The sequence below is a fragment of the Amphichorda felina genome, assembly GCF_050947745.1.
Source record: "Amphichorda felina strain 45539 chromosome Unknown scaffold_5, whole genome shotgun sequence".
NCBI lineage: Eukaryota > Fungi > Ascomycota > Sordariomycetes > Hypocreales > Bionectriaceae > Amphichorda > Amphichorda felina.
The window spans coordinates 1,875,814-1,897,165 of NW_028145045.1; the positions used below are offsets into that span (position 1 = coordinate 1,875,814).

Here is a 21,352-nt window from a genome sequence, read left to right on the forward strand (position 1 = left end):
CCCCGTATGAGTACTGTCATCAATGATAACACTACGAAGGACGTACTTCGTCCGATAAGAGAGCTATCGTTATCCCTCCCATCATCCCCACTAGGCCTGAGCTCCACACGACCCTCGACACAGGAACGGATCTGGGGCCGTCGCATCAACGTCTCGCCAGGCGACAGCAATTTCCCACCCATGATGCAAGTGCACGTTGCCGCTGTGCCGAAAAATTGGTGCCTGCTGCATGCTGCGTGGGCAGATAATAAATTCCACGGAATGGATGTGACTGCGCCTCCACCAAAAGCAACACGAAATCATTCCGGTTGGCTCTGGTGGTAACACGAAGAATTATCCTTCTTCCATCCAACATGGTTGGTACCTACTCGTCGTACTTACAGGGACATGTGGTTCAGTCGGCTCAGTGGCCGCTGACATCCTGACATCACTTGTCTCGGATTTAGAGGGGCCAGCCTCGCCTAATCTTGGAGGCCACAACTCAACATGGGGTATCGTGAAGACTCTGCGACCCCAAGGCAGGTGTATTATTGTAGACGAGCCTAGAACGTCGTTTGTTGACCTCTGGAGGGGGAAGAAATGACGATTGACGAGTCGACCACTCATATGTTCCCTGCATGACGGAATTCTTCCAGACCATTTGTTGGTTACGCGTGCGATTCTCGGGATCAATGCCACCGAGGAGCACCCCTGTGAGCCGTCTCGTTGTCGAGCTGAGGCATTGAGGATATTTTTCATCAGTGTGGACTAGAAACTTCGCTTGACAGTGCAAACTGCGGAGTGGCAAGTCGTATTGTATCCGATTCCATCCCTCTTATCTCAAGCCTCGCACCACTTGTTTGCGAGCTTGCGCAATTATAATTTATCCAGCAATCTTGAAGTGACCTCCACACTCCACTCTCACTGCCCAGATCAGGCTTTAGGCTTTACAGTTAGCACCCGATAGCGTTGGCCTGCTTCAAGTTTTAGTGCACCGTGCCCCCAACAAGCCCCGGACACTTCCTGTATTAGGATTAGCCTGGCTACGGGCTACTGCGAGTCTTCCACTCTGCAGTGCTTCTGACTGCTTCACGCAGTTCGCCCCGCTTTTTCCCCTTCGTTAGCCAGGGCCCAGCTTCCAGCCCACTTTCCTCACCCGCCCTTTGTCTCGCCGTCTCCTCCAGTATCGCTCTCCAGGGGAGACGTTCCTGGTACGACGTTGCGGTTCTCAACCGTCAATCGGCACGCAACGCAGTTCTCTCACGCTGCTTCTAGGCTGGGGCCCCTGAACTGCGGCTTCAACACACTCGCTATATTTCTTTGTCGCTGGAAGACGATTGAGCCTACCCGCGCATACGACACGAAGACGTACGAACACTCCCGACCACGCAATGACCGGCGCTGCGACACGATCGATATTTACTCTTTCAATGTCGCAATAGTGGTGGCCGAAATTCGAATACCCGTCGAGATCGCTCGGCCTCAGAAGCCGCCCTTGACTCTTCACCAATAGTCGCCTGGCCCATTGGCGCCGCCGTCAGCATGAGGTTGCGACCGTCAACGCCGCTGTCGGTGCTCCTGGCAGCGGCATTTGCACTTCTCCTTCTTTCCACTCTTTCCACCCCTATTATAACGTCCATTCCGCTTGGCCAGTTCAAAGACTTCACTTTTGGAGTGTTTGGCTTCTGCCAGCCCGGCGGCAAATGTACAAGCATTGGTATCGGTTACGACTTAGGTTCGTTCTACCTACCGGGTACCCCCTCCATGTTTTCTGCGCACCACAACTGACAGCCACCAGGAAGCGCCTTGGACGATAACAATGATGCGTTTGACATGCCTAAGGGAGTGCGCGAGACTCTATCCTCGATTCTTATCCTTCACCCTGTTGCAGCGCTCCTTGTCCTCGTCATGCTCATCATGGCCGTCGCCTCCCACTTTCACTCCCCCGCTCACTCGGCCAGATTCCTCCTGGCCTTCTTCATCTTCACCATCATCACCTTCCTCGTCTGCTTGGCGGCCTTTATTATCGATATTTTGCTGTTTCTACCGCATATCGCTTGGGGATCGTATATCGTCCTTGCCTCAACGATCATGGTTGGCCTCAGCGGCGTCGTTACCTGTGCCATGAGGCGCTCCCTGATCAGCCGCAAAAACCGTAGGAAGAAGATTGCCGAGAATGCGGAGATGAGCGGAGAGAACTTCTACAACAGAGAGACACAGAGCAAGCCTTTCGACTTCTCGCCGCCTCTTCCCATGACAACCACCACCATCGGTGCTGGCACTGATGCGCTGCCGGCGTTCGCCACCTTCGAGCAGCAAAAGAAGGATGACCAGACCAGCGAAGAAAACATTCCCCTAACACAGCGGAGTCCCTCTACTGGGCCCGGGGGTAGCAGACCCAACGATCTCTCCAACCTAGGTGAAACTGCCGCCATGGACGCTCGCACAACGTCTCCCCCTCTTGACCGATATGGAAACCCTCTAAATGGTCCTCCGGATGGTTACGGAGTTGCTAGGGGCCCGTCAATGGAGAGCATGCGCTCTAGAGGCAGTGGATACCGTGGACGCGGCGGTTACGGCCGTGGAGGGTACGATATGTACGGAGCTCCTATGCGCGGGAGAGCGGGCTACGGTGGCCCTGGCCGAGGTGGCTATGGCATGCGTGGAGGACGGGGTGGCGGTCTTACAGCTCCTCCCCGAGGTGCGTACGGGCCGGGCCCGATGCGAGGTGGCCGTAGCCCGCCCCCCGGATACGGAGGCCAATACGACAGGCGACCGTCACCCGCCGAGGCTTACGGCTCTTATGGGCGGCAACCCTCCGATGGGTATCCGAGTACGAACCCTTCGATGCCCAGTGTCGCCGGCGGCTACGACCCATACAACCCCGACGGCACGAGCTTGCCCCGTGCTGAGTCCCCGCCTCCCATGCACGGTAACGAATCCCACCCAGGGCCCCCTGCTGAGATGGATGCCGGACAGAACCAAGGTTATGACCCGTATCCTGGCCAGCTGCGAGACAACGATTCGGATGTTGCCGGTATGGTCGGTCTCCAGCAAGGACGGCCCGTGGGTAGACATGAAACCTATATGAGTGAGGGCAGTAAGTACAGTTCCGACGAGTAAGTCTCGCCGTCATCTTCCATGAATCCACTAGTGAATTGTTTCTGACCCTTTGCAGACAGTACAGGCCAGCCCGGGCTGCATGGAACCAGGGGGAGGGTAGAAACTCGCCACGCGCCCTATCGCCCTTAAACGTTCCCGGTCGACCAAATGCTGGACCCGCTGGTAGGAACACCCCACCACCCGTAGCGCAAGGTGACCAGGGAACTTATTATGAGGATGTTGACCCTCGCTTTGCTGGTCCGTCTCCTGTAGACCAGCAACCGTCCGCACCCGAACCTGTCTATGAGGATGTGCGCACCAACAACGGTGGCGCCCGTAGTCCTGCCGAGTCGGAAAGGTCAACCTTCACATCCATCTCGCAGCGAGGTGTCAATCCTCGATGGAATCAAGCACCTCCAATGCCAAATCAACGTGGTCCTAGCTCGCGTCGACCGGCTCAGCAGCGTCAGGATATGCTCCTCGACAACCCGGACTTCCAGGTCCCTGGAGGCCGCGCAGGCGGCGGCCAGCGAGGAGGGCCCGGTATGATTCCAGGCAGTGCCTATCCTCTATAAAGTAGCAAGCATCTAATGCTGCTAAATATGGTTGGCCCTGGGATCCTCTTTTCTCCCCACACTGACGCTGCACTGATGTTGGCGTATCCCGATTTTGAGATTAATTCGACCTTTCTGGATCCTCCGGACCAGCGTCTTTCCTTACACTTGCTTGTTTCCCTTCAAAACACTCCTTCTATAACCTCTTCTCTCTGTACGGGGATCGCCTCTCGGCCCGGCTTGTGGCTTATATATATTGGGTATTTTCTGCGCGCTGGTTTCTGATTTGATTCGACATCTCGGCCCCGGTGTTTCTTTGGATGCTGTGCAATCGAGGAATGTACTTTGTGTGTTGGTTTCTGTTGATTATGGGTGCTTGGTCGTCTATGTTCCTCGGTCTAAATTTAGGTGACTAGTATAGAGCCGGCGGTAGGAGGCGGTGGCACGGCTGGTATATACTGAGCTACATTTGATGGACGCGTCACGGGCGCCGCATCAGAGTGAAAATAATTTATCGGTCTCTTCCCCCCGTCCACAATAGTTCTGCCCCTCGTGGGTTGGCGACAACGTTCCGTAGAACATGGCTGTTAGGATAGGTCAAAATGTCGGGGAGTCGGGGAGTCGGGGAGTTGGAGGCCTATCAATGGAAACTGCGGTCAATCAAAAGTGAGCGTGACTTGGTTGTTTGATTACACAGGCCATGAACCTGACTTCCCGGTGCTCAGGGCGGCTGCTCATTGTTGAACTACACATATACGTGTTAATCTACTGCCAGTTGTTGTCCGGTTACCAACAGTTGTGAACTTTAAATGATGCGATCCGCTGCCATATTTGGCCAGCACACTCCCAAAAGGACTGGCTGCTTTGTTTCTCGAGATCTTATCGTGACGTGAGGGGTGTGGCATGTGGTCAAACTGCTCCCACACAATGATTCACTTACGACATAAGCTGGGCTCACCTTTGCCGGACGTCACTTGCCAAGTCACTTCACCTCACGTTCGTCCGGTGTTTTCCTTTCTGCGTTTTGAATTCTTACCAGTACTCTATAGCAAAAGAGACCGACGCTCTTTATCATCTGTGACCTTCTTTCTTGGATCACTTCCATCCAACCCGTCCACACCTGCTTGTCATGCAACCCAACGACGCAAAGCCTTTTTTTCTGGATCACCGAAATAGGCATTATTAGCCGATGTTCCTTTTCGTCACATTGATTTTATTGTTTTGGATCTAGGTAGGTAATTGATTCCAAGATTACCTGTTTATCTTCTGGTCTTTCCTACCTGGCACCCTCACCACAGCTGTGGAAGTGTTCCTGCCATGCCTACCTACTTAGTAGGCATTTCTGGGGTTGCTTCCTGCCTCCTCAAATTTTGGGAAGTAGGGAGCATCGTCGCCGCCGTTCCTTCCATCCCTAGTGCTTTGCCTGTTTTTGGCCCTAACCCTCCCTAGGCCTCCCCAACGCCCATCTCACCACCTCTCTTCCTCTTCCCACAATTAGGATGTTGGGGGGACAATCTAATCCATATTCTCCTTGCTTTTATGGGCCTCTTGGTCTAAGAGACCCCCCCCAAGAAGTTTCTTTGAAGCATACGTCGTCTCCCCCTTATATCGTCGGTTTTCGATTTGGCTCTCGCCACTCAACCACAACCCGTCACTCCTTCATCAGATTTGAAAATCCTCTAATTTGGACTTTCCTCAGATTTGTTCCATCTTGGAAGGAGAATCCGCTATTTTATAGCAACATTTTGAGAATTTGGGCCTAAGATGGAGCGTCTATCGTCACCTACCAGTGTCACCTCACTCTCAGCCACCGCACGAACGCCATCATCGAAGCAGCCAACTTACACAACGGCTGGAACTATATACAATCCCAACGCTTCCCAGCCCCTACAGCCACCCACTAGACGCGGCCGCTCGTTTAAGTGGTCTCACGGTGGTGCCAACACTGACCTGGCACTCCTACCGAAGACTGTACTCGCCTCACTACCTCTCCGTGGCGCCGTCAATCGAGCTCCTATCTTACACCAATACTCTCCCCTCCAGCAGAATTACGACCGAGCTGTCGGCCCCAACCCTCTGCACAGCCCAGAACACGTCTTGGCCAAAATGCCAATCCGCGAGCCTCTAGGTGATTCCGACGACGGCCCTGTGTCCTTGTCCTCGCTTTTTGCAGGCTCAAGCGAGGACAAGTCCGTCCGCGAGGATGAAAGCGACGATGGCGGCAGCGATAGCGACTTTGGCACAGACCCCTTGATGGGAATGACAGTCAAATCTCTGCAGAACTTGGCATCGTACCCGAATCCGAATCAGATGCGAGCCCGCAAGGCCCTCCTCGGAGCGAAGGCAAACCTACAAGGAATGGTGATGCCGGACTGGATTCTCGTGTCACCAAAGCCTACCAAGATCCGACCCATAGGCTCCCCCCCCAAGAGCGACACTGCATCCTCGGATACAAACGTCCATGGGTCCTCCTCGGTCTACCAGCTTCATCAGCGAGTCACTGGACTCGCTCGGGGAAAATATGAGCTGGGCCGTGAAGGTCCTCTAGGGCTCGCCGCAGCTGGAAGCATCCTGGAGCCCAAGCTTGGCCCCTCTGCACTTTCGGATGGCCCTGGTGCCCCTCGTCCATTGACTGCCGGCCCTCCAGGCCAGCGCCAGTACCGTCCGTCGACTTTTGAGTCAACTTTTAAAGCCCTCCAGACCAACCCTCAGCAGTCGGAGGGAGCTGAGTTTGGAAATAGTGGTTTGGGAACACTGGGGAACACTCATATACAAGCTAGGAGTGATGAGTTGCCCGGAGCCTCTCCCATGCCCCTATTTCGTCCCGCGACACTAGCCACCCAGGGAATTCCCGAGCAAGAAAGGGCCAAGAAGGTGTACGACCTACAGAAGCCACCTTTCGCTCCCTTGAGCAGGGTGGAAGACCCAAATCATACATCTGACCCAGACGAACCCTGGATTCCCAACTTGCGTGATCCCAGGCCTGAGACCCGTCTCATGTTTGAGCCCGGGACCGACTGCCTGAGCAAACCTGAGATCATTGCCCGCAACAACAGAATCAAGAAGTGCTGGTACTCTGGATCTGGAATCCTAGGAAAGCCTACGACACATGCGATGGCTGACGCAAGATTCCGAAAACCGGAGCACAATCTCGGCGTGATTGGGGATGGGCGTCCTGGTAAGAACAAAACCCAGTACCGATCCATGAGCATTGAAGAGGCGAACAAGGCGACAACAGCTGAACATGCGAAGCCCCTGCTGAACATGGCCCTCGTGGGCCTCGTGCGTTATATTGATGAAGGTTCCCCGAAGACCATGAGGGAGGGTCCGTGAGTATGACTTTAGGGTTGAGGCGTTGCGGTCATTTCTTTGGAAACATGGACGATCATAGGCAGCTCGTGCGGTTTCGGATGCATGGAGATCAACTTTTACGGAATCTGGGAAACTTGCAATTGGTCTTTTTTTTTTTAATGCAAAACTTGGCTTGGGAGGGGGTTGGATGGCTTTTGGAATGGAGTAGGAGTAATGGCGAGGGGGGAGGAGTTGGAGAGACTGTGCCGTATTGTTAAAGATGGCCGGGCAGGTGTAGAACTTGTTAGTAGCCAATAGTAACTGAGTTGGGCAATACGTGCATGATGCATGGCAGTGTGATGGGGGACGAGCGTTGAACCATATTCGTTGTAGCTCCGAGGTTAAAAGGTGGTCGTGCGTTTGAGTGCCACACACAATGGAGGTCACCTTCCTCGTCACAAGGCCAGAAGTGGAATGGAGTGAATGGGTGGCTTGGGTTGATCAAGGGGTGCTTGGCAGAGTGGCCAATGAGAGCGGGTGGTCGCCCTTGAGGGCCATGACGTCGCAGCCTGCCACTGTGCCAGAACAGAAAAGTCTCCAGGGCTGCCAGGGCACCCACCCACTCTTCGGCTCTTCCACTGAGGTGGGGTGGACAAATTTCCGGGGGTCGCCAACCGGGGAAAAAATCCAAGGATGGTTCAGCCGACCACCTCTATTCGTTGTACGCGGTTGCAGGTTGTTTCCTCGACAAGTCCGTCCGCTTTAATACGGTGCTTCCCCCTCACTCGATCCCCCTCAGCTTCCGACTTCGAATCTACGCGTCTCCCCTCGATTCGAAGCCCCCCGTCGCGACTCGAATGAGCTCAGAGCCGGCACGACGCACCATCTCGGGCACGGAAGCAGACCTATAACCGGATATAGACTCTGAAGAGGAAACAGCAGTCAAGATGGTCTACGTGCGGCAGAGCAAGCTGCCCATGCTCAAGGAGTACAAATACTCGGCGGTGGACCGCTCCCTCACCTCCAAGTACATCCTCAAGCCCTTCTACACCCATGTCGTCATCAAGTGCTTCCCGCTGGGCATGGCCCCCAACCTCATCACTCTGACCGGCTTCATGTTCATCGTGGCCAACGTCCTGACCCTGCTGTGGTACAACCCCACCCTGGACCAGGACTGCCCCAGCTGGGTCTACTACAGCTGGGCCTTGGGGCTGTTCCTCTACCAGACCTTTGATGCTGTTGACGGAACCCAGGCGTAAGTTGGCCCAGAATAAGGGAGAGAAAACCATGTTGGGGGAGATAGATGCTGATTTGGATGGATAGGCGACGCACAAGGCAGTCTGGTCCCCTTGGCGAGCTGTTCGACCATGGCGTTGACGCCCTCAACACGTCGCTCGGGTGCCTGATGTTCGCGGCCTCGCAGAACATGGGCCAGAGCTGGAAGACTGTCGCATCATTCTTTGCCGGTGAGTCCTTCCGCTCTCCATAGCCATTTTGCTCGCGCATATGCTAACGCTGTAGCCAGCCCTCCTCACCTTCTACGTTCAGACCTGGGATGAGTACCACACCAAGACCCTGACTCTCGGCATCGTCAACGGCCCCGTCGAGGGCGTCCTCCTCCTGGTCACCGTCTACGCCCTGACGGGCTACCTCGGTGGTGCGCACTTCTGGCAGCAGAGCGTGTTCCGTCTCTTTGGCGTCCCAGAGGACCTCGGCTTCCCTCAGCGCGTATACGACATGTCCTTCACCGACTGGTACATGGTCCAAGGCACCATCGTCCTCGTCTTGAACACGGTCGAGTCGTCGCTCAACGTCATCCGTGCGCGCCGTGCCCGCGGCGAGCGCTCCTTCGGCGCCCTGTTCGGCCTCGTTCCCTTCTTCAGCATCTGGGCCATGATTGGCGCGTACCTCTTCCTGCAGCCCGACATTCTTCACAACCACCTGGTTCCCTTCATGCTCTTTGCCGGTGTCGTCAATGCTTATAGCGTCGGCCGCATGATCACCGCCCACCTCGCCAAGCTGCCCTTCCCCTTCTTCAACATGCTCGGCCTGCCGCTCGTCTTCGGCGTCGTCGACTCCCTGGGCCCCTTCCTTGAGAAGCACGCCGGTTTCGGCTGGCCGAGCGTCCTGGGCGACGGTGTCTACCAGGTTGCCTATGTGTTCCTCCTGCTAGGCGTTGCGATTGGCGTGTACGGCAGCTTCGTGGTCGATGTCATTGTCACCATCTGCGACTACCTCGACATCTGGTGCCTGACCATCAAGCACCCATACGTGCCCGAGCAGAATGGCAAGCTCAATGGCAAGAAGACGCAGTAAGAAGAGCTTTTTCTCAAAACTGAACGACGACCCACGATGGAAACGGAACGCGAGACGAAGAAGACGGGGGAGGATGAATGATGGGGGGCTTGCTCCGCGCAGGACTAGTCTCTCTTGGCAGGGACTTGTAGGGGGATATATATATAATTTTTTAAATGGGTGGCGAAAGCGTGCTTAGCTTTTTTCCTCATCGGGATGAGGGTTCCCCGATCGAGACGAGAGTTTATAGATTAGAGAGATTATCATTAGTAGTCGGTGGAGAGAGATGGAGAGATAGAGAGGTAGAAGGGGGGGGGGGGAAGAGAGGTATGATATGGCGAGACGATATTTCATCGGATGGCTTGCACCTTCCATCTCGATATATCTGAAGGTATATATCTGCTTCATCAATTGAGAGACATGACAACATGGACTGTCTTTGGTGGCAATGGTTTAGAGAGAGCTAGCTAGTAAGGCAGTCCAATTGTATTTTCCTCGTGTTTTCCTATCTTGTGGTGTATGTGCTCCCGCCGATGGAGACACTGATTCCCCGTGTCGAGCTGTTAGTTCACAGTACTCAATGACGCGCGGCACAAGGCGAAACTTTGTGAGAGTCTGGGCAGCCCCTCCGACTGACGAGTTGCGCCTCTCGCTCCTTCAAATTAGCCTAGCTGACATGACATCCGGTATGTGCCCAGGGGTTTGATAAAAAAATTTCAAGAGCCGAGCCCGGCCCTCCTATCCTCCCAGCGCGAGCTGACAATGATATCCGCGCTTCCCATATAAACCGCCTATAGAACGCCACTTCTCCAAGTCAAGAGGCTCAGAAGGATCTGATGGTCCGCCTACTCTCAAGAGAAAAGTCAAAGAGCTGCGAGGCCATGTGGTATGCATCCAAAATTCGTAAAACTATCCTTTGAACCATGGTATCCGCGCCATGATTGCTTTTTGTTGTTGTGGTGTGTGTGCGTGTATAAATATCCATGCCACGTTTTTTTGCCTATAACAGATCGTCGGTCCCGCAGGCGACGCTCAGCTCAATGGCCTCCAAGACGTCCTTCTCCGAGAACACGGGACCCTGGCCATCGCAGATTGCTCGCGTCTTGAGGTGCTCGGTGACGGCACCAATGTCGACGAGCCCCCGCTTGAACAGATCGTGCGAGATGATAAAGTCCCAGGTGGCGCCCGCGGCCAGTAGGCGCTGGCCATCGGCAGACTCGACGATGCGGTGCGAGAAGGTCTTGTTGTTGTGGCCCGCGAGCACATCTGAGGCGAACTCGGTCGGGCTGTAGCGCATGGGGCCCGTGGTCATGGGCTCGGGGGAGTGCGCGGCAGCGTGGTGGCCAACGCCGCCGCTGGTGCTGGAGGTCGCCTTGAGGATCTCGTTCTCGGTCGCCATCTTTTGCAGGTCGCGCCGGAGGCGCTCGTTCTCGGCCGAGGCATGTTCCTGGGCGGCCTCGAGGCCGGCGAGCTTGGTTTCGAGGTCCTTGACGTGCTTCTCCTTACGTTCACGGAAGGCTCGTTGTCTGCGGAACACGGGGATTGTTAGCATTGCTTTCTTGTTTCTCTGCCCTCTCTCGTAGATTGGCTGGAACTGGGGGGTGTGATACGTACGCTGCTCGGTTCTGGGCTTTCCGCTTGGACTGGGCGGGGGTCAGGTTGTCGTCCTCGCTGCCCTCGCGGCCGTTGCTTAGATCATCGGAGTTGGACTTGGCCTGGGCGTTCACGTCGCCCGGCATCTGGTGGTCGATGCCATTGAAGGCGCCGTTGGTGGCGGCAGCAGCGGGCTGCCGGGGAGGCTGCTGCTGAGAGAAGGCAGACTGGGCAGGAGGAGTGGGAGGGCCGGGCGGCGCTGTAGCAGAGAAGGCGGTGGTGTGGTGATGCTGGTGTTGGTGTTGTTGCTGCGACGGCTGGTCGTGGAAGGCCTGCTGGGGATAGTCGAACCTGTCGAAGCCGCCGGGGAACTGGGGGTCGTTGGTGGTGGGGAGGCAGTCGAAGGCATCCTGCACGGGGGGCGTCAGTAATAATCAAAGTCTGGATCTTCTGGGCCGTCTGGGCCATCTGGGCCATCTAGGCCCTGGGTGAATGGTCATTGGAGCAAGGCGCGGGGGGGGTCGGGGGGGGGTGGGTGGTGTTTGGAAGATCTGGAGTGGAGTGGGTGCTGGGTGCTTGATGACTGATGGATGACTGACGGGCGGGGAGTTGTTGTTGTAGTCGTCTGACGGGCCAGAGTTGGAATGCGAGGGCGTGGGCGGCGCGAGGGGCATGAATGGGGCATACGCCTGCTCGTGGTTGCCAGGGAACTGGTACTGGCCGGTGAAGTCCATGGCGAGGGTGGGCGTCGTGGTCTGCTGGGCGAGGGAGGAGAGGCTGGAGGACGAGGAGGAGGAGAGGAGGAGACGGACTTGGGATACGGATTTGATGGACCTCCGAAGGACAAACTAGGTAAGGCCAGGCAGGCAGGCAAGGTATGTTCGTGCTACATATCCGCAGTAGCATTAGTATTAGTATCAGGCTGCCCGCCTCCCACATCAATCCTCCACCCATCCATCTTCCATCCATCCGCCATCTCACTCCGTTATCCCGTCCTAGAAGGTACTTAGATACACTCGCCGCCACTCTAGCAGGTGTTCCTGTCCAGCTACGTTGTGCTTTGGACAAGTTCACGAGTCAGCCTCAAGGACGCTCCAAGACAACCTGTCCCCCTCAATCCCCTGATCCCACCCCAGTGCTGGCAGGCTGGGCATGGCCCAAACCACCATGCTTTCCCGGGTCGATCCAATTGAATCAATCATCGGTCGGTGAATTCGCCTCTCTCCCATCTGTATACAAGACAACCTAGGTGCATGTCCTTTCCCGAGTCATTCCCCAGTGGAACTGAACAAACTCAAAATTCGTCGCTGCCACGTTGGCACCCATTCACCAGGTATGGCTGGACAGAACGGGCAGGACGGGCACCATTAGCCCCTCCATCCACGACGATATTTTCCCCTAGAGGCTTACGCCATGTCAACTATCCTGGCGGCAATCCCGTCCTGGACCCTATTCAATGGCCACAGGATAGCACTCTCGTGTGATACTAGTGGCCACTCTCATCTAAGCCACGGCCTAACTGTTGTACATTTTCACCAAGTTGAACGGGCAGGCTCGTTTCGAGGCCGAATTGATACTCCAGACCCCTGTGTCTTCCTCTGGGCCTATCATGCATAGTAAGCTCAGGAAGTCTGGGCGCTTATCATCTTAGAGGAACCCCCCGCCAAAAAAAAGTCACGTTGGACTCCGATTACAAGTGAGAGCACTCCGTAGATCACATGGCTTTCTTTTCTCTTGCTTGTCTATGCTACACGTCCCAAACCAACGCGTCCCCTTGCCAACTGCGCAAGCATAACCGTCTATGGCGTCAGCCTCTTGGGCGTCCGGGGGTAGAAGCTCGCTAGGTGCACACTGGGCAGGTTGAGGTACCAGGCCACGACACGGTCCAGGCCGATACCGCCGCCGCCGTGGGGGGGCACGCCGCAGCTGCGGAACACGTCGACGTACTCCTTGATGCCCGGGCTGTTGGGGTCGATGCCCTTCTTGCGCAGCCGCGCCTCCAGCAGCTCCGGCACGTGCACACGCTGGCCGCCCGACAGGATCTCCTGCCCGCGCATGAAGAAGTCGTACGCGTTGGTCACCTTGGGGTTCTCCGGGTCCTCGAGCGCGTAGAACGGGCGCGCCTCCTCGGGGAACTTGTCGAGCACGTAAAAATCGGTGTTGTACTTCTCGCGGATCAGGGCGCCCAGCGCCTTCTCCTGGGGGGTCGACATGTCCTCGTGGTCGGACACATTGCGGAACTCCTCGGGGCCCTCGGCGCGGAGGAGCGCCTGGCCCTCGGCAAAGGTGAGGCGCACCTCCTTGCCCGGCTCGGGGAGGAGGAAGTCCTCCGAGGGGTAGACGGTGCGGATCGTGGCGATCTGCTCGGCGCAGCGCTCGCGCACGCCGCGGAAGATGTAGAGCAGCACCGCCTCGAGCATGTCGCGGACCTCGTGGTATGACTCCTCAATCTCCATCTCCATATCGAGACCGGTGAATTCGGTCATGTGGCGGGGGGTGTTGGAGTTCTAGAAGAAGCCCAGCGTTAGATCTAAATAGGTAGAATTCCATTTATAAGCCAATTCGTTTGCTGCTTACCTCGGCACGGAAGACGGGTCCAATACAGAAGACACGCTTCCTTCCACCGGCAATCTCGTACTGCTTGTAGAACTGTGGCGACTGGGCTAGGTACGCCTGCTTGTCAAAGTAGGTCATGCCGAAGACGTTGGAGCCACCCTCGGAGGCGGCGCCAATGAGGCACGGGGGCTCAAACTGGTTGAAGCCCTGGGACTCGAGGTATTCGGCAAACAGCTTGCGGGTGGCCATGCGCACGTCGGCAATGGCCTGCTGGACGGGAGCGCGCTTGTGCATGGCCGGGTTGTTGAGGTGGGTGATCATGCTGGCCCCCGGGACGTTGTCGACGCTCAGGCCCTCGACGCCCTGCTTGATCTCGTCGACGGCGCCGCCGGCGTCCTCGTCGTCAAAGTTGGTGACGGCCTTGTTGGCGACGACGAGGCCCATGCCCAGGACCTCGGGGCCGGGGGAGATGAGGTAGCACTTGGTGATGTGCAGCTCGAAGCCGGAGACGCGGACGCTCTTGACGGGCTCGAGCGGCTTCTCGACACGGCCCTCGACGAGGACGAAGCCCTCGAGGTTCAGGCCGCCGATCCACTTGACCATCTGGCGACTGACGGGCTTACCCTCGGGGTTGGCAGCCACGACACCCTGGATGGCCCAGTTGCGCTCCTCGCGGAGCTCGACAAAGGCCATCTTGGCGCCCTGCATGCGCGAGTTCTGGATCCAGGCGCGCAGCTTGATGGTCTTGCCCAGATGCTCATCGGAGAGATCCTTGAGGTGGACACGCTCGGCATCGACGCGGGTGCGCGAAGTGGCCTCGCCATAGTTCTCCTTGGCCAGGTCCTCGGCGTTGCCCGCGGCAGCTTTGGCAGCGGCCTGGGCGGCCTGGTGCTCGGCGGCGCGACGGGCCTTCTCGGCCTCCTTCTTGGCCTTGGCCTCAGCCTTCTTCAGGGCCTTCTTGGAGGGCGCAGCGCCCTCGCCTCCCTCGCCTCCCTCACCAGCAGCGGCGGCCGCAGGGGGGTTCTCGGCGGGGGGCTTCGACTCGTTGGGGGTGTCGGCCATTGTGGTGGTGGTGGAGGTGGTTCTATGCGTCGTCGGTCGGTTCTATCAGGTCCGGTCTGGGATTCGCAGTCGATGATGGGACGGAGAAAACAGAGGCTCGTGGCTGCAAGATGGAATGGATTGAAACTGTGTCGAGTCAGAGGGGTGGCAGCAAGTCGTGACTCCTTGGCCGGTGGATAAATTTCAATGGCGGGGCAAATGCCCAACTTGCCCAGCTTTCCAGTCTGACCCCGCCAAACCACCCACTCACTGCGAGGGGCACCGACGTCAGTCCCGTCTTGGTATGTGCATCTACTTAGGTAGCTAGTATTAGTAGGTACTTAGGTAAGTGACAGGTACTGATACCTCTCTGCCTACTACTATAAGGTGCGGATTACACCTAGCGGGATTAATCGATCAATCAATCAATCAATTAATGCAAAGCTCCTACCGAGTGGTCTAACAAATGCTACCGCCGGATAAGTGCCATATATCCCCAAACTCCAAGCAATCAGCCCTTCGTGTCTGCCTCCTCCAACGCCGTTACCTATGATGGAGGCCTGCCAGCCGTGCAAGCATAATTAACTAAGCGGGCGTATCAACACACTAACAAAAACAATTTCCTCGAATGATAATATGGTAATACGGAAATACTCTGTACTCGTAGCGCGCGGCGGCCCTCATGACGTGAGACTGCGCCACAAGGGCGGCCTAGCTCCTCTGAACAGCTTCTAGCTCGATGGGAGAGGCTCCGTCTGCTCGCACTTGAACAGGTTGATGTGGTGGTCGCCGCGAGCCGCGCAGCCCAGGATCGGTTTGTGTGGGTGGAACGATGTGGCAGAGATGGGCGAGCTGCGGCTCTGCTGCAGGAAGCTCGAGTACGGCTCTACGCGAGAGAGCTCGGCGCCGTCAAAGTTGAAGACCTTGACCGTGTGTGCCGACGTTCCCCTGTTGTGCTAGTCAGTATCCTCGTCGTCAAGCTCACGACAGACACCCCGGAGGTTGTACTTACACTGCGAAGACGGGCAGGTGCTCGTGTATGCTCGCGGTCCGCAAGGTGTCGCGTGTCGTCTGGAACGAGCGCAGTGGCTTGTCCATCCGGATGTCCCACACCTTGACCTTGCCGTTGCGGCTGGCGCTCACCAGTTCACGCTGGCCACCGCGCTGCATGTGGACGCTGTTGATCCACTGTCGCCCGGACTCGTCTTTCCACTTGCGCACCATGGACTCCTGCGGCTTCAGCCGCGTGTCAAAGACTCGGACGGCGCCGTCGCCGAAGCCGGCCACAAACAGATTGCCCGTCATCTGGTCCGAAGTCAGGGACGTCACGCACGACCCAGACCGTGCCGGTATGTCCATGACGCACGTCTCGTGCGCTGCGTACCATACGCGGATCACACGCACGTCGCCTGCCACGAGCACGCGCCCGGTGACCTGCTGCCAGTCAAACACCATGCCAGAGTTGACATTGCTCGGCACCATGTGCGTCAGGGCCCGCCACGAGGAGGCCAGCTCAACGGTGCTGTCCGTGTCGTAGTTTCGATACACCCTGATGACGCCGTCGGAGGATCCTGTCATGAGCATCGCCTGGTCATCCTCGTTGATGAACTTCATGTCGCTGATCTTAGACCCTTCCGGGTTCCCGTTGCTGAACCTGCTGAGGCGCTCCTGCTTCTCCCAGTCCCAGACGTTGACAGTGTTGCCATCGTCCGAGACGGCCAGGTGTTCCTCGAACTGGTGGAATGTCATTTTGGCCGGCTGGGCCCCATTGTTTATAATACCGAGCTGGTTATTCCATTGGTGAGTGCCAGCGTACTGCTTAAGAGGTTGCGTCTCCCTAAGAATAGCCTCGTTCCGTGCCCTACGCCACAAGCGCTCGTTGTACTCGGTGCTACCGGGTTCATCCGCTTCGCTTGGCTTCATCTGGGGCTCTCGGAAGTACTCAATGGACCACTCCAGGAATCCACTTGACAGAGGTAGAGTGGGCCGCTTGGAGAGATCGCGCCCCTCAAACGCACCAGACAGCGGCTCTCGAGCGACGTTGTAAGGGCCAGACGGGCTGTCGTGCTCATTCTGCTCGGGAGGGGCCGGGACCTGGGATGGAGGCGGCACCTTTGCACCGGGAGATAAGGGGACGTCTGAGAGGCCACCGGGCCCTGGCCTCTCCTCATTGCCGATAAACGACTGGTAAAGGAAGCTTGCCGTCCTGCGTAAGAGGCCAGGGGACTGTAGTGGGGGGGTACTAGGCGCCCCCATCAAGCTCGACCTCTGGCTTGCCGCGTTCTTGTTGGCTTGACGCTGGGCACGACGCTGGATCTCCGTCATGAGCCCCGAGGCCGCCGCTCCGACAGTTGACTCGGCCAGCGCATTGTGCATGTAGTCCACGACGATGGTGGCTAGTTTCTGCACCTCTGGGTGAGGGTCTACACTCAGGATCAGAGCGTGTTTCCAGCAGGCCATGTAGACCGTGTTGTGGGAGAGGCCTTGCGCGGTAGGCTTGACGCTGCCATCATTGTTTCTGCCCTCCGACCTGGCATAGTGGAGCCCCATCTTGTGGCTGTGGCCGTTGCCCTGTGGAGAGGAAAGTAGGTAGTCCTTTTCCTCAACCAGGTGCTCGTAGGCCGCCACAAGGAACTTGCACTCGAAACGGACAATGAAGCGTGAGAGAAAGACGAGGAACTCCTTGCGCACAATGGGGCTGCCGTCATTTCCCATGTCCAGGATTGTCCAGGCCACCGACTCCTCGATGCGCGCCACTTCCTCGGTCAAGTCGGGGATTCCTAGAAACGTCGTCATGGCGTGGATCATGGCGGCCCGTACCTCGCTGCACGGATCCCTTGTCAGGAACGCGAGCTTAACATACGCGTTCTCGCGGATGCCCCTCCACTTGGCCTCTGGAAGACCCTGCCACAGCTGGCTGAGGCATAGGCATGCCCATTGCCGCAATAGCGGGTTTCCCTGGTTCTGCAAATGTTCGAGGCAGTAGGTCATAATGTCCGTTTGGTTGCAGACGACCTGACCATTCTTGTAGTCTTTGCAAAGCATAGCTAGGATGAAGGCGCACATGGCCTTGTGCTCGTCCCCATCCACGACGGGTAGCACCTCGGACGGCTTGAGCACCTGAGCAAAGTAGCTGTATCCGCTGTCCTTGATGAGGTCCGACTGGCACGAGATGTCCACGGCAATGAGCCGCGCCCATATGAACACCATGACGGGCTTCAGTTCGACGGCTGCAGATTGCAGAAGTTTCAGGACATAGGGGAAAATGCCTATACTGAGGGCAAGCTGGACTGACCAGGGGCCGAGGTCGAGGAACCTTCCTAGTAAGATCAGAGCCCTAACTCTGTGTTGCTGACTTAGAAGAACCTGAAGAACAACCGGCAGCTGGTCGGGTGGCCTCTGCGCCATGGCGTCGCCTCGGGTGAGGTAAACCTCAAACGCTGTCAACTGCTCGGTGAAGAAGGTCGAGTTTTGGTACTCGTACTCGATGTTCTCGCTATCCTTTCGTTCCAGCATGGGCAGCTGTGCCAATGCCATGTCCACCGCAAGATCCCAGGTCTCCCACAACGGATGTTGGTGGGTGTCTGGGAGGACTGGGTATGACTTGGGGTGGCAGCCATATACTATCATGACTCGCTGCGCCAGGAGGAAGTTGCGGAACAAGGCGGCCACCATGAGATCCTGGCGAAAGAACTTTCTGAACACATCTCGCGGCAGCGAAGTCCAGGCAATGCTATCGGTGATGGCCGTAAAGATCCAGTTGAGCTCGCCGAGAGGGGTTCGCCTCTCCTGGAGCCGACCCGGAAGCTTCTTGGCTCGTTCGGGAGTGAGGTTGGTCTTAAGGGGGTTCTGGAGAACGAAGAACCATAGGGCCATCTCGATGGGGGTGGTGAGGCATGCGGTGAAGAGGTCGGCGGGCAGCAAGGGGTTGGTCGGGAGGCTTTCCTTAGCGGCGCAGGCGGCCAGGTGGATGTACGGCCTGAAGTTGGTCTTCTCGTAGGTGGGGTTGTCCTCCAGAGCCTTTTCCTCCTCCTCCTCGTGCTTCTCAACAAAGCGATGGTAGTTGGTGAGGATATTCCCTGCTTCAGAGCAGTCCCAGACAAAAATAGTCGGGGCCTGCAGCCAGTGCTGGAGGTCGTATAAAGACACGGGGATGTACTGGGTGTAGTTTTTGTTAAAAACCCATATTTCACCCGACGCAGTCGGCTTTGGCACACCGTGCCCGTTGTAATGGAGCAACACTCTCTCGTCCTTGGCGTTACGTCGAAGCGAGATGCAGAATTTCTTAGTCTCCTCGACCGAAGGGTCTAAGTATTGCTTGTAACGTGCCCTTATAGCCAGGGTCTCGTACTGGGCTTGGAGAGCCTTGCCGATATTCTCCAGCGCCTTCTGTGCGGGAGGCACAGTCGGATCAGTCCACGCCTCTAGCTTGGCGCCAGGGCTTGTCTTGAGCTGATCCGGAGGATCGACGCCGATGTTGAGGCAGACGGCAAGCGCCGCAGATACCGTCTTGAGCCTATCTCGTTGCCTCCAATCCTGCAGCTCGTACTGCAGCGGTTTCGGCTTACCGGTCGTTTCATGTCGCTTGTCGGTGAAATACATGTACCAGTTCTAAAACCAAAGTTAGACATCATTTGAAAGGTCGGAGACTCGGGGTACAAATGCAACCTACATTCGCCAACTGGGATATGATGTGTTCGGATTGGTAGTGATCCTCAAAGCCGTGCCTCGCGCCCCATTCAGGGATTTGCTCCTCAGCAGGCTCCGGGTCTTCCACAGGCTGATGACGAGGACCAAACTCGCTCTTAGAGCGCTGGAGCATAGGCTTGGTCGGACGCCGCGGGCGTTCCGAGCCTATGTCGTCCCTGGTCGCGAGGGTGCCATTCCCATTCCTCTGCCCTGGAGCACTCGTGGGTCGGCGATCGTCGTCATCATCGTTGGAGGCAACGTCGTCGTCGGGGCCACAGTTGGCAGCGGGCCTAAAGCGCGACATGTCGCCGTTTGCGTGGCCACTAGAAGCCGATCCATTCAGGTCGGGCCGCGCCATGGCTGCAGCGGTGCCATTAGCAGCTTCAGCATGCACGGTTTGAGCGGGTTGCGAAACCGACGACGACTTGGAAGAGCTCGTTGTGTGTGGAGGCGGCGAGTGAGTGGACGCGGTCGTCATGGTCTGGGACGGCGCATCAATGGATCATTGCGAAGGAGCTTGGGTCCTTGCTGTGCGAGAAGGCCCAGCGCATTCCCCCGGGGAAAGGGTATAGTGAGGAGGGAGAGAGGTGCAATGGCCCAGAGGTGAAGCTTTGGCGGGAACCAGGTTGGGAGTTGGGAGTCGGGGACGGTGGAGGTGTGCAACAGTCGGCCAAGCGCGGCTTGTGATTCGCCAACAGCCCAAGCCAGCCAGTCGCATGTGCGAAATTAGGAATCATCATCGTCGTCACCATCACCATCAACATCGTGGTCTGCATCATCTGCATACGCACTTTGTAGTACACTTATCGTTCTACGGCCTTCCGGCCGCCTGGGCATCGAAATACCTTTTCCAGAGAGGCCCCAGCTTCTCGTGGTTCATTTACCCCGTCGTGTCACGACACACGGTTGTACTCGTACCTACCTGCCTGTGGACGACACGCAGCGTGTTGAGCGTTTTGACGGTACTCGTAGGATGTTTGCCCTGGCGACACCTCAACTCAAAACAGCTCGTGTGTTGCTCCTCGAGGCTCTTCCGCCATATCGTCATCCATCTGAGATCCAGCCCGGTCACGGGCACTGAGCAGCGCGCACTGACATCCAATTGAGAAGCTGAGAGTGCAACTCGAGATGCGCGCCATTGCTCCCATGTGCTGCTGCCCTGCTGCGTTGTTCCTGCAAACATTGGGCATCGAGTCTGACGGGAGAACACGACCCCAGATACTGACCAACATTTAGGCGGGTGATAATGGCGAGTGACATAGCAGGTATGTATGTCATAACCAGAGACACACTGACGTGTGTGAGCACAGTCGTGGCACATGCGCTGGTTATTGATCCCGTGGAGAAAAAGCCCCAGCTTCGACGGTAAAATCAGATAACGAGGGGCTCTTGATGGAAGCCAGTCCCTTGAATCGCTCTCTGTCCGAACGGAAGGGAGTAAAAATGTCCATCGTAGCTTTCCGAGGTGAGATCAGTTGTCCCCCTCGAGCCCCTGCCTGCAGGGCGCGTGGTACCAGCGGGAGACTCGGAGCGGCTGCGATCTCATTGTGTGCATTCCAGTACCAGGCGAGTCCTGTGTGACGGGGAGGGTTGGTTGTCCACTCCAACCCCCCGCAGGGCCGCAAGTGCCTCCTGCGATGGACGCTTGCTGGTCTCTGACAGCCAAGCGGTGCCCCTAAAAATGTCACCTGTCCGTGCGAGACGTGCGATTGGCCAGGGTCCAGGTCCGACCCCCTGAATGGGCACGAGGCAATCCAATTGGACTGCAGCAGGTGTACATGCTCCCTCCTGCTTGCTGTATCAGGACGGGCTGCGCACTGGCAGGACTCAGGAGCAAGAGGCCAAGAGCAAGCAAGAGCGACCAAGACCAAGCAACCCTATTCCCTGGTACCTGGACGACTGCAAGAGCACGGAGGCCGAAACGGGGACCCATGCAGCCTGCTGCATGCCCAACGAGTGCGTGAAGAGCCCCGTCCAAATTCCCCCCATCATCAAACGCCTCCTCCAACAACTCTGGCCTGTGGCTTCTTCCACAAGCTGATGCGCCTTCGCATTTCTCGCTTGACCGCAGCGCCACCCCCAACGCTCCCTGAAGTCCCGTGAAGCAGCTGTTGTAGACGGGACCCTTCCCTTCAGGTTCTCAGTTCTCACCTCTCCTTAAACATCTCGCGGGGTCCGATCCTTTCTTTTGCCTACTCGCCTGCCACGTCGGTCTCTCCCGCTACTTACCATCCTGGAGCCCTGTCTCCCAC

At 57.1% G+C, this 21,352-nt stretch overlaps 6 protein-coding genes across 6 annotated transcripts; 3 read left to right on the forward strand and 3 right to left on the reverse strand.

Moving 5' to 3' along the window:
* Positions 1-1,521: 1,521 nt before the first annotated feature.
* On the forward strand, positions 1,522-3,656 carry RIM9 (SUR7/PalI family-domain-containing protein; the record flags this gene model as incomplete). The annotated part of the gene is made up of 4 exons (XM_083194865.1): positions 1,522-1,714; positions 1,778-3,098; positions 3,158-3,264; positions 3,355-3,656. 4 exons carry the CDS (start codon positions 1,522-1,524, stop codon positions 3,654-3,656), a joined length of 1,923 nt encoding a protein of 640 aa, XP_083049778.1.
* A 2,085-nt stretch (positions 3,657-5,741) lies between these two features.
* Positions 5,742-6,968, forward strand: ACO1O0_005444 (uncharacterized protein; the record flags this gene model as incomplete). The annotated part of the gene is made up of 1 exon (XM_083194866.1): positions 5,742-6,968. One exon carries the CDS (start codon positions 5,742-5,744, stop codon positions 6,966-6,968), a length of 1,227 nt encoding a protein of 408 aa, XP_083049779.1.
* A 905-nt stretch (positions 6,969-7,873) lies between these two features.
* Positions 7,874-9,242, forward strand: EPT1 (CDP-alcohol phosphatidyltransferase-domain-containing protein; the record flags this gene model as incomplete). Its single annotated transcript, XM_083194867.1, has 3 exons — positions 7,874-8,181; positions 8,250-8,392; positions 8,452-9,242. 3 exons carry the CDS (start codon positions 7,874-7,876, stop codon positions 9,240-9,242), a joined length of 1,242 nt encoding a protein of 413 aa, XP_083049780.1.
* A 979-nt stretch (positions 9,243-10,221) lies between these two features.
* On the reverse strand, positions 10,222-11,548 carry YAP3 (bZIP transcription factor; the record flags this gene model as incomplete). The annotated part of the gene is made up of 3 exons (XM_083194868.1): positions 10,222-10,747; positions 10,836-11,224; positions 11,414-11,548. The coding sequence occupies 3 exons, from the start codon at positions 11,546-11,548 to the stop codon at positions 10,222-10,224; spliced, it is 1,050 nt and encodes a 349-aa protein (XP_083049781.1).
* Positions 11,549-12,613: 1,065 nt separating this feature from the next.
* On the reverse strand, positions 12,614-14,432 carry ACO1O0_005447 (uncharacterized protein; the record flags this gene model as incomplete). The annotated part of the gene is made up of 2 exons (XM_083194869.1): positions 12,614-13,321; positions 13,392-14,432. The coding sequence occupies 2 exons, from the start codon at positions 14,430-14,432 to the stop codon at positions 12,614-12,616; spliced, it is 1,749 nt and encodes a 582-aa protein (XP_083049782.1).
* Positions 14,433-15,142: 710 nt separating this feature from the next.
* On the reverse strand, positions 15,143-19,578 carry KOG1 (ubiquitin-binding TORC1 subunit KOG1; the record flags this gene model as incomplete). Its single annotated transcript, XM_083194870.1, has 3 exons — positions 15,143-15,359; positions 15,424-19,022; positions 19,084-19,578. 3 exons carry the CDS (start codon positions 19,576-19,578, stop codon positions 15,143-15,145), a joined length of 4,311 nt encoding a protein of 1,436 aa, XP_083049783.1.
* Positions 19,579-21,352: the final 1,774 nt, after the last annotated feature.